Genomic DNA, 21,528 nt, shown 5'->3' with positions numbered 1-21,528 from the left:
TTTCCTCTTGCATTTGTCAATCTAGTTGATGGGCCCATTTGAAAAAAAAAAAAGCCATTTTGATAGGAGTCATTATGACACAGCCCAGGCCAATGTCCACATGGCTGTCCAGCTTGAGGTTGAAGTGAATTCTAACATGTTTTCATGTGACCATGCTCTGCGCGGTCCCACACAAACTGAGTAGCATGGCTCCACTGGATAGTTGGGAGGTACTGGCAGCTGAGTTTGTGGGGATACCCTAACTATGACATGGGAGTGGTTAACAGCCACTGACAACAGCCATGCTGGGTGTGACCCAGAATCCTCTTGGGGAAATGAGGGAACCAAACAAGGCTTTCCCTGAAAGCTGCTCCACATCCCTTTAGGTCAGCCAAACTAAAAAACAAAACAAAACAAAACAAAACAATAATGCAACCAGTAACCCTAAAGCATTTAAAAGTTCAGAGACTCCAGCCAAGAAGCCTGGCTAATAACCCTTGGTCTGAGAGTCTCCTGACAATTGGCTCCCAGGTTCATGTCCTGAGGCTACTTCCTGGGGATGGATGGCCTCTGTAGGGCCATTGATTGAATCAATTTGAATCTCACTTTTTTTACTTGATTATAATAGAATCTGACACTGTAATGAGTATATTCTGAATTATTTTGCAAATAATCAGTTAATAAGAGTAAATAAGAATCTCAATGGACCTGTGGGCTGAGAACTTTCATCGATAAAGACTCTCTAGGAACAAAATTTGACGTAGTTTCAATTGCACTACTGTTTGCTGGGAAGCTGGATGGAAAAGGTCGGTATTCCGATTCTGGAGGAGGAGCCACGATCTGCATTCCCACTCACCACTTGTGTGTTACCAGTAAAATGGGCACAAGGAGCTACTTCACACCGCCATTCTGAGGACGGAGCAGAACCGCGCAGGCAGAGAGCACTTCTCAGACAGCAAGGGCTTCTTTGGCAACTGCAGCTGTTCTCAATGGCAGCTGTTCCCACAGAATAGCTTGCCCTCCTGATTCAGAATTCATCCTGCTATTTGAATTTTGTGTTTGTATTTGGAAAGAAAATTTAACCACTTAACTGGGGGAAGCTGGAATTAAATGCAATTAACGATTGCCATCACATACACTGGGAGAAGTCAGAGGAAGAGGAGTTCGCCTCTTTAATTTGGAATCTTTATAGATTTCTAGCCTTTGTCATTACACGGATTCGTATTCGTGCCTGGCACATGGTAAGATCTCATAGGTGATCACAAATGTTATTTTAAACTGCCGCGGAAGTCACAGGGAGCCAAGGCCAAGGCGCGGCCGGTGGTTGGTGTAAACGGAAATACACGTCCTTTGAGAGGGGTCTCCGTCCTTCTTCACACAGGAGTAAGGTCACTAGTTGTTGGAAGAAGCTTGCTCGTCACGCGACAGTCGGACGCCCGAGTTCCGTGGGGTCTGCGTTGGCTGCCGGGCTCCACGGAGGACGCCACCCGGCGCCGGTCGGTCTAACTGCGCCGCTCTCCTTCCTCGCGCTGCGCACAGACCCACTTAGGCTGTGCCATTTTCTTGACCTTGCTCCAACAGGCTTTGAAACGTCACCACCAATTTAACGCGGAGCCACGCAAGGCTTCCAGCCGATGGCCCCAGCTGGCCGAGCCACCCGCTTCCGCCAGCTGAGGTCTCCGCCGCGTCCACCGCCCCCCGGCAGGGGGCCCTCGAGCCGCCCGCTGCGCCGCGCTCTGGCGCCCACGTCCCCCAGGGCTCGCAGCGCCTCAGGAAAAATCAATTCCTGCCCAAATTAGACCCATCTGGTTACAGATTTGATTAGCATTTGGCTCCGTCATTACTGGCTTGCAAGGTAGCGAGACACAAACGTCTGGCTTTCAGCACCGCCCCCACCCCGAAATAAGACTGGCAGAAATAAAAAGAGCATTCTGGGAAGTACTTAATAATGCGAACCTCTTGCTCGGAATATAAACAAAGGGCGCAGAGTCCCTGGCGGGCGCGGCTGCTAGGCGGCTCGGCAGGGCTGCGCAGGTGAGCGCGGGGCGCGCCCAGCCTGCGCCGTGCGCCCGGGCCTGGCGCGGAGCTGCGCGGGGCGCGCGCGGGCGGGCGGCCGCGTCTTTCTTCTCCCGGCGGTGATGTCATCGGGCGACGGCGGCCGCGGCCGGGGGGCGGCGGCGGGGGCGGCGCCCGGCGCCCGCAGGTTCCTGTGCATCTAATGAAAAGGCACTTGACAGCGGGCCAGGGCGCGCGGAGCGAGCGGAGCCGAGCCGGACCTGCTGGGCCGGCCGAGCCAATCGCCGGCGCCCAGCGCCCCATGGGCGCGGAGGCGGCGGGGGCGGGGGCGGCCGCGGGCCGGGCCGCCGCTCCGAGGTGAACGGCGCGCGCGGGCCCCCTCCCTGCGCTCTGCCCGAGCCGCCGCAGCGATGAATTCCGCCGAGCAGACCGTTACGTGGCTCATCACCCTGGGGGTGCTAGAGTCGCCCAAGAAAACCATCTCCGACCCGGAGGGCTTTTTGCAGGCGTCGCTGAAGGATGGGGTGGTCCTCTGCAGGCTGCTGGAGCGCCTGCTCCCCGGGACCATCGAGAAAGTAAGTGCCCCCAGCCCGGTCGGGCCCGGCCCGCGTCCCCGGCCCCGCGCGGCCCGCGATGCGCGCAGGAGCACCTGGCGCGTCCCCGGCCCCGCGCGCCCTCCTTTGTGCGCGGACCGGGCGGCGCGGCGGGCGCGGGGACGGGTGGCGGGAGCTCGGGGGGCGCCATTGTGTGCGGGGCGGGCTGGGTCGGGGGAGGGGCCGGCCGCCCGGGGGGACGCGGCGGGGTCGGGGTCGGGGGAAGGAGAGTGCTCTGCTTGCGGAGAAGAGGGGGTTCTGCTCCGCCCTGACGTTGAGTTGCTCCACGGCGCTGGGTGGTCGGCTTTGCTCGCTGGCGGCGACCGGTCACAAAACCTTGTTCCAGCGCGCGCAGCTTCCCGAGATGGCTTTGTTCGAACGATTTTCGTCGGTGGCATTGCAGGGGGCTCTCGCCCTTCGGTTCAATGGGCCCGCTGCTGTGCGTGTTTAAAAGGCGCAGCCATCGTCGCCGAGGGCTGGGCTGCGAAGCCACTTACTACTTTCCCCACCGAGGATTCCGCTCGCACCCAGGCCGGCGCGGTGGCACGCCGGGATTCAAAGCCCTGTCTTCTCCGGGGCTGGCTTAGAATCCCAGACTCGTCTCGACTTCACGCCGATCTGAGCGGACTGCTCCGCTGGTGGTTCCCCTGCGGCCCGCCGGAGCGTGAACCTTGACCCGCGTCTGCCAGCGATGAAAGTTTTCATCTCCCACAAGAGCAGGGCGAGGGGATGGGACCAGCTTCTGAGAACCACGCGCCCAAATACGTCAAAAATACTGAGGTCTTGCCTCTAATTTTTTTTTTTTGGCCAATATACAATTTTAAAAATAAGATCAACAATTATTTAAAGGGCATTAAAGTATAGAATTTCAAGCATACCATAATTAGAAAGAACTGTTGCATTTTTAACGGGATGTATTGACCCCCAGGCAGGATGACAAACAGTTTGTTAAAAGGTTAAGTGATTTGAAAAAGTAATTTTATTCATGTTTGCATGTTATGGTGCTAGATTTAAAATTAGGCCAGAAAACATGTTATTTTAACATGAATTTGCTGTGCATACTAGTTTTAGGTATTTTTCTGACTTGGAACATATTTATGAAAACAGAATTTGCATTTTAGAATAAACAACTGCCTTGCATAAAATAGGAATGTTGCTTGTAAGTGAAACTTAAATGATGATTTAAGATGGGTTGAGGAGCGGATGTAAATTTCAAGGCACTCAGAGCACTGTTGTCATCTGGATATTGGTACCTCTGATAATAAAGGACAGATGTTGAAAAGCTAACTTTACCAAAATAGACTAAAATATGCTGTTCCATTTCTAAAGAGTGAAGCTTTAAGCAACTTCATGAGCTGTGTTGATAAAAATGTGGCCCTCAAAGCATGATGTCGTTTGGCATATTCACTGCCTTAATATATTGATTGGTAGACTTCAATAATTTTCTTTTTTAACTTTTGGAAAGATTTTCTTAGAAAAATGTAGCATTCTTCTCATCTCTAAAACAACAAAGACAGGAATGAATAAAATGTTTAGTTTGAAGCAGCTGGATTGGAACATGGCATATTCTGAAACACAGTTGCATGGAAATTTCTTAGGTTGAAGCCATTGTTTTGTTCTCGTGAGCCCTGATTGGTTTGTTTTAAACTGACTCCATCACAATGAAAGTTTAAGGTAAAGGCACCAATTATGGATAGAGTTACTGGCTCTCTGGTTCAAAGATAGGTTTGGGGAATAAAATATTAGCCATTTTCTGCCTCTGAACTCTGCGTTTCAGAAGTCTCCCTTTCCTAAGAGTTGCTTTTTTGTGTGCCTACACATGTTTGCACACAACAGTATGTGCCACAAAGCACACATGAAGCCGGATGGCTTTTACTCGAATGTGGAAATGTGAGTCGGAGGCTGTTTTCCCTTAAACAGGAACAGTTGGCGACTGAATGTCCCCATGGAATTGGAAGGGGGCCCCAGTTGCTGGGCAGTGGTGAGCAGCCTGTGACTTCAGTTGTCCAGGCTTACAGCCTAAGGCCAGCCCTGAGCCTGGGAGTAAGCACAGGCTGAAGAGGCTTTCCTTGTGTGCATGTTTCTCCCATTGGTCGGTGTGCTTCAGAGCAGGGATGGGTGGAGGGGAGAGAGGACATTCACTGGACTCCTGCTCATTTAGAGCCATGGGTTCAGGTTCCCCTGATGCAGTTCCTCCACTTTTCTTTCAGGGTAGAGTGGAGCCAGAGAGAGAGGGACTTGTAAGCGTCCCCTGAGCACTTTGCGTTATTGCCAGCGTGTTCTTCCCAGTGCTCCTGTATGCACTCTTGCCCTTGGGTTTCCCGGGGCCAGGCTGGCTCCCTACCCCCTGTTCTGAAACACTGAGGCCAAGATGCCCTGAGCCCGGGCAGCACAGTTCTCACAAGTACACACCGTGCACATCTCTAGATGATCTAGCCCAAGGAGGGGGAACCTCGAGGGGGTCTTTTAGAGGACGGAAGTGACTGGGAGCTTAATAAACACATGTTAACGTGACAGTCTAATTCTCCCTCTGAGTGCAGCAGTGGCCACTTCACCACACACAACTCCAGGGATGTGGCTCTTTCTGTGTCCCAGGAAACGAGAGCACAGAAGCTCCGTGGAACCCATGCAGTGTGCTCCCCAGGAGATCTGGAGCCACCAGTGTTTGGAGGATGTAGTCAGAAGTCAGAGGCCACCCCTGACTGTCCTGGTTGTGCACACCTGTCTCATGGTCTGGCCCCTGGAGGCTGGGGTCAAGATGTAGGTGAGGCTGTGCTCCCCTGAAGTGTGGGGGAGGTTCTATCCAGGCCTCGCTCAGGGGTCTGGGGCGCCTGGGCTTGTGGTCTCCACATTGTCCAAATCCCCCTCTTATAAGGACATGGTCCTGTTGGATCAGGGGCACACTACCTGGTATGACCTTTTCTGATCACCTCTGCAGGGACCTCACCTGCTGAGGTACTGGAGTTAGATTTCAACATAAGAATCTTGGGGAACAACTTGACCAACAGGTAGCATAACATATTTGAACCAAATTAACCTGTGAAGCACTTACTTGCCTTCCATGATGCATGGGGGATAAAACCCTGAACAGCAGGTCGAGTACAGGAGAAAACACAGCTCTGGGAAGGACCACAGTGTGAGCAGGAGGAAGTAGCGAATCGTGATGCAGGGGATAGACGGGAGGACGGGGGAAGTTGAGGAGACCAGCATTTGATGAGCAGGTCAGATTTGCATTTTTCCTGATGTGTGGGTTAGAATCTGGTGTTTCCCCAGACCAAGGAGACCTTCTGTGGATGTGTAGAAACCAGCAGATCTGAGGCAGCACTTTCTCAGTGGACTCAAGACTTACTTTCTGCTCAGCTTAAAATTCTGGAGTGGGTAAGGCTGGGGTGGGAAAGAAAGGGAAGAATTTAGAAGTGCCCAAGGAAGACTGTGCCTTCTCATGGGCCCTTGGGCCTCCGCAGCATGTGGTCAGTGATGCGTGGGACAGTTGAGGGGTCCCACCAGAACAGGTCATGTGGGAAGGCTATGCCTGATGTCTGTTCATAAAGATGCATTGATTGACTGATAAATCACTCATGGAGAAGTTGGGATGCAGACTATCTCTGGGCCATTTTTAAGGTCCTTAAAACCCTGCAATCAGGATTCTCAGTTATATCCAGACTCTTCTAATCAACCTACCCTAATGAAGCTCTCAGAATCATTGATTTTGCAATAATACAATAATAAACATTTTTTTTCAGGTCCCAGGATTGAATCCAGGGATGCTTTACTACTGAACCACATCTCTAGCCCTTTTTATTTTGAAACAGGGTCTTGCTCAGTCGCTGAGGCTGGCTTTGAACCTGTGATCCTCCTGCCTTAGCTTCCTGAGACCCTGGGATTACAGGCGTGTGCCACTGCACCTGGCTGATAAACATTCACTTTTGAAGCATGCGACTTTGAAGTCCATCTAGACCCTGAGCCAGTGTGATTCTTACTTAGGCTTTAGGCCTGGGGAAGAGCGGAGCTGGAGCTGTCTTTGCTGGTTCTCTCAAAATGAAGCACACAAAGTCAAATTCAGTTTAAACCAGGGACATTAGAAGAGGGCTCCTGAGAGCCAGATTGAAATCACTATGGTGTTCATGTTGGTGTCTCACATGTGCATGAGCACACATGTGGGTGCACAAATACAGGTGTGCAGACAGGTGCATGTGCACATGTTCAGGGATGCATGCACACTCACATCCACGCACATGCACACACACCTCTGGGTTGGTGGTTGGGGTGTTGCTGGTGGCATGCTGTTTCAGGAGGTGTGTCATTGGGGCAGCGCTCAGTCCCAGGTGTGCTCTCCCAGGACCAGGCTCTCATTCTGTTAGCAGAGCTAACCCTAGAATCTGCCTGTTTTCCCTGCTTGCTCTACTCACTTTAATATACTCTTTTAAAGAAAAGAAGAGAGAAGAAACGAAACGAAACTCGCATCTGTCCAGAGTCTCGGGCGCCTTTACAAATTGCTCACCTCCTTTACAAGTACTCACCTCCTTTACAGATGCCGTTTCGCAGTGGCAAGCCTGGCTGTGAGTCCCCCACTGCAGCTGGAGGCAGGAGGGTCAAACCCAGGTCTGTGACCTTTCCCCAGATGTCAGACCTGCTCCTGCCACCTGGACTGCATTTAGAGGAAGCTGGTAGTTGGCCCCTAGGAGTTGCAGCCCACACTGGGAAATAAGACAGGGCAAGCACATGTGGGCACCTTGGGCAGATGGAATTAAGGATCAGGTCGTGTGAACCACCCAGCAGGGGTCTCAGGAAGAATGGGCATTGTGGGGCACCCTCAGGAGGCATGTGCAGGTGGCTACCTGGGAAGTGTGCCCAGCCCCTCCCTGTCAGGAACAGCTCCAAAGGCGCCTGGCAGGGGCTCACGTTGTCCTGCAGAGAGCTGGCCTCTCCTTGTCCTGGGGTGCCTCTAGAAACTGCACATGGCCCATGCCTATCCCACCCTGTACCCTTATTGCAGCCACTGCAGGAAGGGCACCACAGAGGGCAGAGTCCAGCTCTGGGCTGGCGGCCCCCACCTGACTCTGGTTCCCGGGGCTTTCCTCCTCTTAGTGCTTACTCAGTTTCCATTTGTACCAAGAGGCACACGCATATGTGCATAGAGTAAAACTAAAGAGCCATACAGATGTTTCCTGGAATGTGCAGAGGTAACTAATGACTGTAAAATATAACAAATGGAGCTGCCTGGGGGTGTGGAGCTGTGTGTTCTCGTCATGGGAGGCTCTCAGCTTTTTAGACTGGAATCTCCCGTGAGTTGGAGAACTGCCCCTGGTGTCCCTCACTTCAGGCAGGGGTGGTAAGGGCACACAGTTCCTTTGGTCACACAACTGTGCCTCCTGCAGTTCCAGGACTGGTGGTGGGTTGGATAGACCTGGCTTCACTGCTGCAGTCATTTGCTGTGTGACTTCAAGCAACCTGCCTGCCTTCTCTGAGTCCCAGTTTCCTCCTCTTAGGAGGATATGAATGCTCTCTGCTGATGGGAATGGCCTGTTGGGGCGATAGGGTGTCTCACAGTAAATGAGAAGACGTGCAATTGCTGTTGTTTTATCATTTGAGGCTCAGGAACTTTCCACTGGGTTTGGGAAATGCGGAGCTGTGATTTGAGCCTCAGAGCCACTCAGGTCCAGGAAGGTTGCTTTATTCTCAGAGCAGGTTCTTGTAGCTCCCTCCCCACCACCAGACACCCCTGGTCAGCGCCAGGCCACGCCACAGCTTCGGGGCTTGTGGAGACTGGAAGGGGCCGGAGGGTGGAGCCTGGGCACTCAGGTTTCAGGTACCAGGTTTCATGAAGGTCAAAGGTCAGGAGTGCCGAATGGGAAAGGAGGGCCGGGCGGCGGCCTCCTCAGCAGAGGGCTGCCCCAGCAACTTCCCCACTTTCCCTGTCACCAGGTGTGCAGAATTGGCTCAGGGGCCTCTGTCTCCCAATGCCTTTGCGTTTTCAGTTTTCCTTCTGAACTCCTGACGGTTCTCAGCCCACTTTTGCAGAGTGGTGTGTGTCTGCTGCTGTCTGTAGCTCAAGGGCAGTAGGGCTGTGCCAATGGAAGATGTGCAGAATTTGCTTCAAACACACCTTTTTTAGGGGAGGGTACCAGGGATTGAACTCAGGGGCACTGAGCACTGAGCCATATCCCCAGCCCTATTTTGTATTTTATTTAGAGACAGGGTCTCACTGAGTTGCTTAGTGCCTTGCCTTGCCATTGCTGAGGCTGGATTTGAACTTGTGATCCTCCTGTCTCGGTCTCCCTAGTCGCCTGGCCAAACACCTATTTTAATGCAGTCCAGTGGTGCTTACCTGTCACCCTAGCAGGAGGCTTTATCCTGGAGGACTGTAAGTTGGAGGCCAGCCTGAGCAACTTTGGGAGACCCTGTCTCAAAATCAAGATTGAGATAGAGCTCAAGTTAGAGCTGGGAATGTAGCTCAGTGGCAGAGTGCCCCTGGGTTCAACCCCCAGTACTTCAAAAAAAGAAAAAAACGATCACACTCTGATCGTTGGGTCTGTGGGGTTCCTGTTACATGCATGCTGGGGAGGCCACCGTGTGCAGGGAGACGTCACGTACGTGCCTGTGTGTGGAGCACCTGTCCAGCCATGAGAGGAAGCAGGGCCTTCAGTGTAAAGTGTCTCAGCATGAAGGGACATAGTGGTCACCCAGCCCAGACTCCTGGTATGCACAAGGGCTGGCTGAGGCAGCTGCCTTCAGCTGGGCAAGTCCTGCAGTCTAAGGGTGCTCCCAGGACTGTGGAGGGAGACAGCCTCCTGGGATTCAGAGGGAAGGAGGGTGTGGTCCAGCACAGAAGCGGCTCAGCTGTCCCGCTGTCCATCGCTGCCCCCATCCAGAGCCTCTTTGCTTCCTTCTTGAATCTGAGCTGGTCTCACCCGGGTGGCAGAAGCGCCCAGTGCTAGTTTGTAGCCCAGCCGCGGAGGCCTTGAGCTTTCCACCCTTTCTCAGGCCCTGCCCCACCACAAGGATGAAGCCGGTGCCTGGAAGCTGAGGGGCCCGACGGAGGAGAGTGGGTCCTGGAGAGGCCGTCCCGGTCCAATTGCGCCAGCCAGCCTGGGGCTGGGCGGAGCGTAGTGGTAGAGTGTTCCCCCTCCCAGAAGCTATTTTTCTGACTTCTAAATCTTCTAAACTTTCCACTGAATTTTTTTGTTTTGTCTCTACTTTGACTATTATTTTTAAATTTCTACCTAGAAATTTTAAAATTTGTTTAAATATCTGGTTTTCCTTGTTTCTTAATATCTGGTTTCTTTTTCTCTCTCTCTTCCTTCCTTTCCCTCTCTCTCTGTACCCTCCAATTCTTTTTTAAGAATATTCTTTAGTTATAGATGGACACAGTACCTTTATTTTGTTGGTCTTTATGTGGGCTGAGGATCAAACCCAGGGCCTCCCTGGGCTAGGAATGCTCTGCCCCTGAGCCGCAGCCCCGGCTGGTCTCCCTGCCAATTCTGGAACCACTTGGAGCTCGTCCCAGGTGTGCATCAAGGTCTGCCTGGCTGTCTCTTGGAATTTGGCTTCCACATTGGAGACTGCTTAGATCACTGGTGATGGCTGAAGAGCAAGCCACATGCCCACTGGCAGGGCTGGGAGGCTTGTGCCTGTGGGGTGGTCACCTCTGAGGCCCCTGGCAAGGATTGCAGGCCCTCAGGGAGACCCGCCTTGCCCTCTCTAGATGTAGGGTCATCTACAGCCGGCTCTCCTTGCTGCTTGGTGTGGTACACGGAGCTTTATTATCACACTCGGAGCAGTTTTCTTTTTAAGGGGCTGATGACATTCCCCTCTTTGTTCTGAAGAAGCTGTATGTTACTTCAGATCCTGAGAAGAGCACATGTAAACGCAGCTGGGACTTCCAGTTCACACTGAATCGCTTAAGTCCAAAGTGGGAGTCCACAGTCCCAAGTTGGTCTTGATTTTGCATAGCTTCTTGTGATGAAGTCTGGTTCTGACAGGATGTCTTCGATTTTGTTTTGTAATGAGGACCGCGTTGGCCCTTTCCCTCAGTTCCAAGGGTCTCACCACTAAGTCCCTGTGCCAGGGACGTTCCACCAGTTTCCTGTCCTTGTTAGAGTTCAAGTTCATAAGTGGCATTAAGTTTCCATTTATAGCTAGCAAAGTTTCAGAAGTTTTTGGTTAGAAAGACAGATTGTCTGAAAAAGCCAATTGCTTTCTGAACACATGCCAAAAGATTTATGACTTTAACACTCAATTTAAGGGAGAACGTTATAGTGATTTTGACAGAAAATTAGGAGTTTCTGGAGAATGTTTCTGGCTCTGACTGCCTCTGTTGTGGGCTCTTCAGGAGGAACTGGAGGCTGCCTGAGCAGCCAGCTTCCCTCCAGCCTTCCCAGAGTTTTCTTGAGCAATCTCTCTCTGGCTTTTCTGTGTGCTGAAGAAGTCACCTTATTTAAGATCTGTGATTATATAACTAATCCCACGACACACTGGTGCTGGTAGCTGATTTCTCCTAGCGGAAATGAATTTTGTGGTTACATTTATTCCTATTTTAAATGTATTTTTGTTTCTTTTGAAAACAGGCTCTATTAATAGCGTGTGGTTGAATTGTTTACAGACTTGTGTCAAAGGTTAAGCTTCCAGAAAGCACCACAGAGGCCACATTGTTAAGGGGCAGGAGACTTCCAGCTTTGTCATCCACGGTTCCTTCAGGGCACCCTGACAAGCACATCCCGAGGCCATGCTGTGTAGCTCTCCAGGCTGGCTCTTGAGGGGCAGCAGCAAGCACGGCTCTGCTCGTGGCCTGCGAGCTTTCGGGGTACTTGGGGAGTGAGGCCCTGCTCACCTCACCTAGGCCAGTCTTCGGTCATCTGTGAAGGAGCTTCCACCTGAAGAAACAAGAAGAACGTGGGCAAATTACACCCAGAGGAAGAAGCAAGCATAGTAAGGAATGGAAAGGGAGTCCATGAAACAAGGAGAACATTCCTAAGAAAAATCCACGAAACCAAAAGCTGGATCTCTGAGAGAATCAGTAAAAATGATAAGCCTCTAGCGGGACTGATGGGAAAGGAGGAGACAGACCACTGACATGGGGTGGCTGCAGATTCTGCAGGCTGCATAAAACGGGTGTGTTTTTATATACCAGTGAATTCTGTGGTGTAGATGAAATGGACAAGTTCCTTGGAAAACTCAAACCACCAAAGCTCACTCAAGAAGAAATGGGTAACTTGAATAGTCCTGTCTGTTACAGAAATTACATTTATAGGTAAAAACCTTCTCATAAAGAAAATTCTAGGCAGGATAGCTTCCCTGCTGAATTCTGCTATACATTTAGGGGAAAAATAATGGCAGTTCAATAAACTTTTAAAAAAAAAATTGGACTTGGAGAATACTTCTCAACTTGTTAAATGAAGTCTGCCTTCCCTTGATTTAAAACAAAACAAAACAAAACAAAACAAAAACAACCCCGGAGCTGGGGATGTAGCTCATTTGGTGGAGTGCTTGCATTGCATGCACAAGGCCCTGGGTTGATCCCCAGCATCCCCCGCCTCCAATAAAAACCCTGGTAAAGACATTGTAAGAAAAATATCATAAACCAGTAATTCCATGAATATAGATCTAAAACTTAATTAGCCTATCAAATTTAGCATTATATGAAAAGGGTAATACATCATAACCTAGAGGGATTGACCTTAGGGCAGCAAAGTTAGTTTCTCTTTTGAAAATCACTCAATACAATTTATGATATTAATAGGCTAAAAGAGGAAAACTACAGGATTATTTCAATAGATGAGGGAAAAGCACTTGATAAAACCCAATATCTATTCCTGGTGAAGGGGGCAGCACTCCAGATGTGGAAGATGGAGCATTTCCCTGAGACGGGCAACAATACTGGGATGTCCAACCTTGCACTGGATACCTGAGGAAAGAGAAGAGGAAATCAAAGGCGTCCGGGTTGGAAAGGAACCCACAACCTGTCCTTGCACTGTGCAGAAAATTGTATGGAATCCGCAAAGTAGACACAGGAACCACTAAGTGAGTTCAGCAAGGTTGAAGTACATAAGATTAATATACAAAAATCAATTGTGATGTGTGGAAAGAAAAAAGGAAAAAAAGCAAGTATATTTTTATATATAGCAAAATGATCAGAAATTGGAATAAAATACATTTGCAATAGCAAAAGGAAAAGGAAGAAAAGAGAAACGATTGAGGATAAATCTAACAACAATAAGAAAGATGCGTGCTCTCTAAAAGCCCAATGCTGATGGGTGACATGGAAGAGGACCTGAGGCTTGAGTCAGAAGTCTCTCTGGTGCTAAGATGCTGATTCTCCCACACTGATCCACAGCTCCAACAGGATCAGGACCAAAATCCCAGCATTTTTTTGGCTAGACCTTGGCAAATGATTTTCTTATCTTTTTTTTTTTGGTACCAGGGATTGAACCCAGGGGTGTTTAACCACTGAGCCATGTCTCCAGTCCTTTTATTTTATTTTATTTTATTTTGAGACAGGATCTTGATAAGTTGCTGAGGCTGGCTTTGAACTTGGGATCCTCTTGCCTTAGCCTTGTGAGCTGCTGGGATTATAGGCATGCATCATTGCACCTGCTTTAACAAATAATTCTAAATATATATGAAGATGCAAAGGACCTGGGGTAGCCAAAGAACTGAGAGAAGGAAGAAGGTTGGAGGATGTGGTTTCCAGTAATTTTGAGGCACTGTCCAAAAGACACAGCACTAAATATACAGGACAGAATGGAGTGCAAAAATAGACCCACAAAAGACACCTGACTTTCAGCAAAGGTGCAGAAGCAATTTACTGTTGAAAGCACGCTGTCTTCAGTGATGGTGCCAGAATGATTAGAAACCACTATTTTAATGAACTCCAGGCTAGGTGTCCCCAGCATACAAAAGTTAATTTGAAATGAATCATAGATCTAGATGTAAAGCCTAAATCATAAACAACCAGAAGAAAACACAAGAGCAAACATTTGTAACTTCGGCAAGGTAAGATTTCTTAGATATGACACCAAAAACATGATCTCTAAAAGAGTTGATGAATTGGACTTAGTCAAAAGGAAAGACTTCTGTTCTTTGAAAGATACTGTTAAGAGAATGAAAAGACAAAACATAGATTGGGAGAAAATATTTGCAGATCATATGTGTGTTTAAGAACTTGTATCCAGAATACATGAAGAACTCCTAGACCTCAATAAGGAAACAAACAATTCAGTTTAAAAAGGAAATAAATGGTCTCGATAGACACTTCACCAAAGAAGATATCAATATGGCAAATAAGCACATGAAAAGAAACTCAACTCCATTAGTGATAAAGCCCCAACGAGGTAGGGCTGCACACTATATATCTGTTATCACAACTGCTGGGAAGAGTGATCATGTCAAGTGTGGGCAAGGGCAGGAAGGAGCTGGACTCTCACAGCTGGTGGCAATGTAAAATCAGTCAGCACTTCAGAATACAGGTCATGAGTTTCCTAAAACACTAAACATACACCTAACAAATGTTTTAGCCATTCCACTTCTAGGTATCTGCCCAAGAAAATGGTGTCTCCATATTGAGTCTTTCACAAATGTTCACAGTAGTTTTATTTTTAATACCCACAAAGTAGATATAAGCAAATGTTTCTAGCTGGTGAATTTAGAATTGTGGTATATCTTTACTATAGATGAGAGAATAGCCCAGAGCATGGTTGAGCCTCAATATTGTGCTGAGTGACAGAAACTAGAGCAGAGTACACACCATGTGGTTCTACTGATGTGGGCTTCCAGAAAATACGCGGTATTTCAGTGACAGTGGGCTGAGCCTTGCTTGGGGACCTGGGATGGAGGAGGTGATTGCGAAGCCAGGGGCAGATGTGGTCACGGGTTTCGTGAGGGTGCACCCATGTTGGTGCTCGTCAGACTGCACCTTTGAAAGACCGCAGGCCACTGTGTGTGGGGGTGCCTCAGTCTGGGGCTTGTCAGTTTTGCCCTGTCATATGATTTTTTTTGTTGGTGTACAGGCTGTCTTCTACTTTTGAACCTAATCGTGATTCTAGAAAACGTGTAGTGTACTTACATTTTATGGGGAAAGGGATTTATTACCAGAGACTCATCTTTTTATCTGTTCATTTATTTATTTTCTCCTCAAATCTTGATTGGGTGTTCACTGTATTCAAGAATCATGCAAGGCCTTGGAGATTTATGACTTGCAAAAGTAACCCAATGGTGGAGGAGAGTAACGTCCAAGAAATGACATGAGCGGCTATGTTGTGAGTGAGGCGTGCGCTGAAGGCGAGATGGATTTCCACACGTGCAGCAGAGGGACCTGCTAACCTTGGCAGATGGGGCAGGGATGGGGTAGGGCAGGCTCCTGTCGTGCAGTGGCACTGGAGTCGAGCTCTGGAGGACGGGGTTCTGTAATGGAGGAGGGGTGGCCTGGCTTGGGGGATCCCTGGTGCATTGGGTGCCCTGGAGAGGCCTAGATGGCCTTGGACTGAACAAGGGTGCCAGGAGAGATGGCGAGGCCAGGCAGCAGAGGGCCTAGTGGGCCAGTCGTGCTTTCCCAGGGTTTTAAGGAGGGAACAATATGATCAGCTGCATGTTTAGAAAACAACATGTAGAAAATTATATGGGAATGTCTGCAGAGAGCTGTTGAGACCTGGGGTTAGGGTGGAGCAGGTATGCCAAAGAGATGATGATAGAATTGAGAGGGTTCCAGGAACCAAGTCCACAGGGCTTGTGATGGGTTGACTTGGGAAAGGCCTTTGGAGCCACCCCCAAGTCTCTGACTGCACAGCAGGAGAGGCGCAGGGTCACCTCTGAGCGAATCCTGCATGTGGCCTGGGCTAGTGCATGGAGATCGTGAATGGGTTCCATGACTTGGAGTGTGGTTGTGTGGAGCTTTGAAAGCCTGAAGGACACCTGGACTGTATTATACACCAGGGAATCACAGTGCAGAGCTGTGACCTGAAGCTGTAGAAGTGGTGAGATTTCTCACCAGGAGTTGTGGTGCTACTGTGTGAAGGTCAGACTCAGCTGGGGGAACTTGGAAATGAATAACCTAGCAGTGCCCACGGTCCCAGGAGACTTAAGAGGGGTGGCCAATGGGCTTAGTCAGTAGAGGGCACCATGACAGGAGGTGGGGAGGGGGCTGACTGGTGTGCTGCCAGAGTCAGAGTGTGTGCCACTGAAGACCTGCCAGTGCTGGCTGAGCTGGGGGGAGGGAAGGCCCACTCATGATTGGTCTAGGGCAGTGGGAACAGCTGGACGGGCCTGGGAAAACCTGGATCTAGGGCCACCCTCATTACTGGTCACCTCAGTCAGGGCCCATGAGTTAGTACAGGAGAGAGGGTCTCTGGAAAGGGAGAGATTTGAGCTTGCAGGTTTGTGGGGCTGGAAAGTGCTGGAAACAGAGCTGTGGGGTGAGACAACGACTGAGCCCACAGATGCAGCTGAGGCTAGGCGCATGAAAACCCGGCACAGGCGTGTGCAGGAGCAGCAATGGGTTAGCAACTTCACTGTAACCTTTGTTAATAGGATGTGAATGTCAGGCATGCTTTTCTGGATAAAGGAGACTCTAGAAAACTGTCCTTTCCAATAGTTTCAGGGAATTATGCCTAGCATATTTTTGTTCATTTCCCATGTTTTGAAATGTGCTTCTTTCCTTCTCAGTGGATGAGTCCATTGGTTTGAGTTCAATAAGTATTGTACTGAGCACGAGAAGCCATCACCCTGAGAACTTCTAAGACCTTCATCCTCATCTTTGGAATGCATTAATGCTGGGTGTTTCATCTTTCCCCTTTGGCTTATCTGACAATGAGCGGGATTTTAGGTAAGGATGGAGACATTGCCAAAAACTAACTGCTCTCTGTGTGTTTCTGTCTTGCACTGGTAGCTGTTCAATTTGAGCATGTGCAGATACAGAGCTGGTCTCCACCCTCAGAGCTGCTCATGCAGGAGGCCTAAGCTAGGGTGGAGAAGCTGTATCCCTCTGAGGTCTGAGGGACTGCTGATGCTGGTGGTCCAGGGGACCAAAATTGAGAACCATGACCCAGACCACTGTGAGTCACCTGGCAGTACTGCAGGTGGGGCCCAGCTGTGTTCCCAGGGGATCTTCCACAGGTGGCCCTTACATCTGGTGCATTTCCCAGCCAGTGCCTTCTCACTTCAGGCAGTACAGCACCTGAGGTCTGCCTCCCTGTGGGTCTGCAATATTCAAACACGATGCAGAAAGACTGGAGAAAAAAGTCCCACATAAGTTGGAAGGGGACTCGGAATTTACCTGAAAAGTTGCGATCCCCATCTGCACAGAAGTTTTCTTCTAAAACGGAAGAGAAACATGATCTTTGTTGAGAGACCAAGCTCAGGAGGTTTGGGCAAGGTCTGGTGAAATGAAGCTTAGCTAGAGGCGTCAAGGCACTTGAAACACTCCGGTCAGGGCTAGGAGCAGCTGCGGGGATGAGGTGGACCCTGAGCTACTGTAGGTGTCTTTAGTACTGGGGTTTTCCAGGAAAGTGTAGGATTTAACCCTGTGACTTGGCTATGGGGTCTGGGAGCAGCCCCAGGGAAGAGTCCTCAGGGGCAGCCCCAGGGAGGAAACCCAGGGAGGAAACCCAGGGAGCAAACCCAGGGAGCAGCCCTGCAGCCAGTTCCTACCATTGCTCCTTAAGGACACATTTCATTTCATGGTGTTCAGCTGGCTGCCACTCCTGAGACTGCCTCTAAGGGATGCAGAGTTCGTCCATCCACCAGGCTACCTGGTTCCCTGAAATCTGAAATAGCCATTGGGATTTGCACTGTCCTTCCAGTCAACCCCAATTGCTGCTTTCTGTTCACTTGCCAATTGAGAATCCATGTTTTACTCATAGTCGGAGAAAACATCGACATTTTTGACAATTTCCAGCCCCAAGACTAGTTGCAGGAGAAAACACTAGATCAGGCAGGGGAAGGCTGGTGGGCACGGGAACTCCTTTGCCAGAGGTCGCTGAGGCCCTGCTAGCCGTGTTTCTCCCCCATGGGTGGTGCTGGAGCTGTCCACAGAGGGGCCCAGCAGGCACCATAACGTGGCTTTGAGAGGGGATGTTGATGAGAACATAGACGCCCTCAGCAAAGACACAACTGTAAAGAAGAACCCAGTGGAAGTTATAGAACTGAAGGACAGAGTCACCTGAGTGACACTCACTGCGTGGGCCAGAAATAGTGGAGAGGACAGAGGAAATGGCATGAATGTGCTCAGCACCAGTGGAGAACTCAGGCCTGAGAAACCTGAGGAAAATGCAGCAAGTTGCTGGGCTGTGCCCTCCCCCGAAGTGCCCTTGGCAGGATGTTTGTCAGCAACGCATGTATGCCCCGTGGGTCCTGTTCACCACTTCCCTCTGTGTGCCTGTTTCTTTTTCTGTGTGTCTGTCTCTCCCTAGCTTTTTCTGAATTTCCTCCCGTCTCTCAACTCTGAAATACCAGAATCACATGAGGTCTAGAGCCCCCTTGTGAAACTTAGGAAACAAATATAATGCAGGCTTGTGAACTCACGGATATTAGGGATGCCTGCATGAAATGTGAATGACGGAAATGAGCCAGTGATTTTCCTCAGTGACAGAGATGAGAGCTGTAACCAGAGCTCCTCTGTGCAGCCCTTGATGGACTGATGCCCTGATGCACACACAGGGAAAGCTGAGCCCTGGCCTTGCATGCGGGCAGTCCTGGGAGAGCTGGGCAGCAGGTGGGCAGCTGGCCTCTGGCAGGGTGGTATGACGGGGTGTATGTATGTATGTCATGATGGGAAGGGGTTAAGGTCTAAAAGCAAAATGAGTCTTTGATTTCTCCATCATTTTTCTTATAGTGATTGTATTTCCAAGTTTTAGGATAGTTCCGTCTCATGTCTTCCATCCCCAGCAGTGTACAGTCACGTGCTTGCTGTTTTGACCAACAAGACTGCATTCATGACAGAGGTTCCATAAGCGATATCACAGAGTGACATGGTGGCATGGCAGCTGTCTTGATTTGTGCAAGTACACTCTGATGTGCACACCATGACGGAATCACCAAGTGACATGTTTCAGGCCATATCCAGTGACTGTATGTCACATTTTGGTTCTAGATGCCACAGCATCAACACCACTTTTGGTAGGTTTAATCAAGTGATGTAGAGTGCCCTAGGCACATGCCCTTACTTTATTGACTCATTGAACAAATAACCCATCAGGAGCCAGATGGGCCACCATGAGATATATTTGTTCAGACCAGTCCTCTGCTTGCAGAGAATAGCTACATGGTGTAGGGAGAAATCTGGTAAATGCAGCACTCAGGCACAATCCAGTGTGGAAGAAAAGCAGCATGGGGTAGGGGCACAAAGCAACTAGGGTGGCATTGCAGCTGTTTGTCAGGTCATTGGCTTGGGGTTTCTGAGATGTGTCATTTGAACAGAGACTTGATGATGATCACAGCAAAGTGGCGAGAGTGTTTCAGCAGAGGGGATCACTAGTGCAAAGGTCCCGAGGCAGGAGTCACTGGCAAGTCCAGGAAGAGCAGAGCCAGTGTGAGTGAGCAATAGCTGGTAATAGTCAAGGAGGGAGCAAGGGGGTGGGCTGTGTAGACCACTGTAAGGGCTTTTGATTATTATCGCGCAGCTTTTTAAAAAGACCCATTTTTGGTTTCTAGAAGCATTGAGCAGAAAAAGAGTCCCCATATTCTCTCCCTCCATCCCCAGCTCTCCTGATTATTAACATCTGGTGTGAATGACATACCTGTTAGAACTGGTGAGTAACACCGACTTATTATCGGCATCTAGTTTTCTGCTGCTACAACAGTACCATGGACTGGTGGAAGGACAAACACTGAAATTTATTTGGCTCAGGGTGCTGGAGGCTTGCAAGTCCAAGGTCAAGGGACCACATCTGCTAAGGGCCTTCATGCTACATCACAACATGGCAGAAGGGCAAACACACCCTCAAGAGACAGAGGGCAAATCAGGCTAAATTGATGCTTTTTATTAGGAACCCATTCCTGTGATAATGACATGAATTAGTGCACCGGGCAGAGCCCCCAAGACCACACACCCGCTTAACAGTCCTGCCTCCCAACAGCAGCAGCAGCAGCAGCAGTGGCAGTGCATTTTCAACATGAGCATTGGAGTGGACGTTCAGATCACAGCAATGAACTGAAGCCCACGGTTCCTATGACAGTTCATCTTGTACATTGCTTGGGTCCTGATAAATGTACAATGACATATCCACTTTATAGTATTGTATAGCACAGTGTCACTGCCCTAAAATCCTCTGCCCCCTTACGCTCCCTCCCTTCAGCCCTAGACAACCACTGATCTGTCTCCACAGCTTTGTCTTTTCCAGAATGTTATATATTTGAAATCATATAGTTTTTCCCACTGGCTTCTTTCAATATACATTTAAGCTTCCTCCATCTTTTCAGTTTGATGGTGCACTTCTTTTTTTTTTAATCACTGAATAACATGTTGTTTGATATACCATTATTTGTTTACCCATTCATGTCCTGGTAAATTCCAAGTATTAGAGATTATGAGTAAAGCTGATAAAGACATCTGCTTACAGATTTTGTGTGGACCTAAGTTCTTAAAAAACTCATTTGGGGGGCTGTGGCTGTGGCTCAGCAGTAGTGCACTTGCCTGGCATGTGTGAGGCACTGGGTTCTATTCTCAGCACCGCATACAAATAAATAAAATAAAGATCTATCAACAACTAGAAGAATGTTTTAAAAAACTCATTTGGGTAAATACCAAGGGGCACAATTGCAGGCTTGTATGATAAGACTACGTTTAGCTTATAAGAAACCACCAGTTGCCTTCCAACGTGGCTGTACCATTTCGTATTTCTGCGGGCATGAATGTGAATTCTTTTTTTTTTTTTTTTTTTAGAATTTTTAACATTTATTTTTTAGTTTATCTTTTAACATTTATTTTTTAGTTCTCGGTGGACACAACATCTTTGTTGGTATGTGGTGCTGAGGATCGAACCCGGGCCGCACGCATGCCAGGCGAGCGCGCTACCGCTGAGCCACATCTCCAGCCCCGAATGTGAATTCTTGTTGCTCCACATCCTCACCAGCATTTGGTGTTGTCGGTGTTCTGGATTCTGTTCATTTAAATCTGTGTGTAGTGACACTGTGCTTTAATCTTCATCTCCCTGGTGATGTATAACAGGGAGTATCTTTTCACATGTTTATTTGTGCTATGGTTTGGGAAAGCGTCCCTCAAAGGCCCTGTGTTGAAGGCTTGGTCCCAGCCTATGGTGCTACTGGGAGATGGTATAACCTGTTAACAGGTGGGGCCCTAGTGGGAGGAAGTCGAGTCACCGGGGCATGTCCTTGAAGGGGGTATTATGATCCTGGCCCTTCTGCCACATGGTCCTGCCTTGCCACAGGCCCCAAAGTAGTAAGAGCCAAATGACCATGGACTGAAACCTCTCAACCATGAGCCAAAGTAAATCCTTCCTCTTTATAAACTGATTTACTTCAGGTATTTGTTCCAGTAACAGAAAGCTGACTAACACACTTGGCATCTACGAATCTTCTTTGTTGTCTCTTCAGGTCTTTTGCCCTCCACCCCCTTTTGTTTTTGGTGGTACTGGGGATTGAATCCAGGACTGCTCTACCACAAAACCACACCCCCAAATCTTTTTATTTTTTGAGACAGAGTCTTGCTACATGTTGAGGCTGGCCTTGAACTTGTGATTCTCCTGACTCAGCCTCCAAAGTTGCTGGCATTACAGGTGTGTATTGCCAAGCCTGGCTTCTTTTGCCCATTAATTTTTTTCCTTATTGTTAATTTTTAAGAATTCTTTGTATATTTAGGATACAAGTCTTTGGCTGTGTGTTTTGCAGATCCTTCTTTTACCAGTCTGTGGTTTGTCTTCTCATTCTCTCATAGGAATTGGCTTTTTCTCTGCATGAAAAAGAGTGGAACTTTTAAGGGTTTTGGGCAGAG

The 21,528-nt window shown here is 49.1% G+C and overlaps 1 protein-coding gene across 3 annotated transcripts in view; it reads left to right on the top strand.

Moving 5' to 3' along the window:
• Window positions 1-2,379: 2,379 nt before the first annotated feature.
• The window catches only part of Arhgef7 (Rho guanine nucleotide exchange factor 7), a 135,341-nt gene continuing 116,192 nt past the window's right edge, over window positions 2,380-21,528 (top strand). For 2 of the 3 annotated variants that reach the window (XM_026381726.2, XM_026381725.2), the window contains exon 1: window positions 2,391-2,570. In XM_026381726.2, the coding sequence (XP_026237511.1) occupies window positions 2,406-2,570 (165 nt within the window). In that variant the 5' untranslated portion in view covers window positions 2,391-2,405. Of the gene's footprint in view, window positions 2,571-21,528 lie in introns of all 3 variants that reach the window. The other variant, XM_026381724.2, reaches the window with a different exon arrangement.

This window comes from Urocitellus parryii, chromosome 2, assembly GCF_045843805.1.
Source record: "Urocitellus parryii isolate mUroPar1 chromosome 2, mUroPar1.hap1, whole genome shotgun sequence".
Lineage (NCBI taxonomy): Eukaryota > Metazoa > Chordata > Mammalia > Rodentia > Sciuridae > Urocitellus > Urocitellus parryii.
This window is presented reverse-complemented; position numbering and strand designations above follow the sequence as displayed.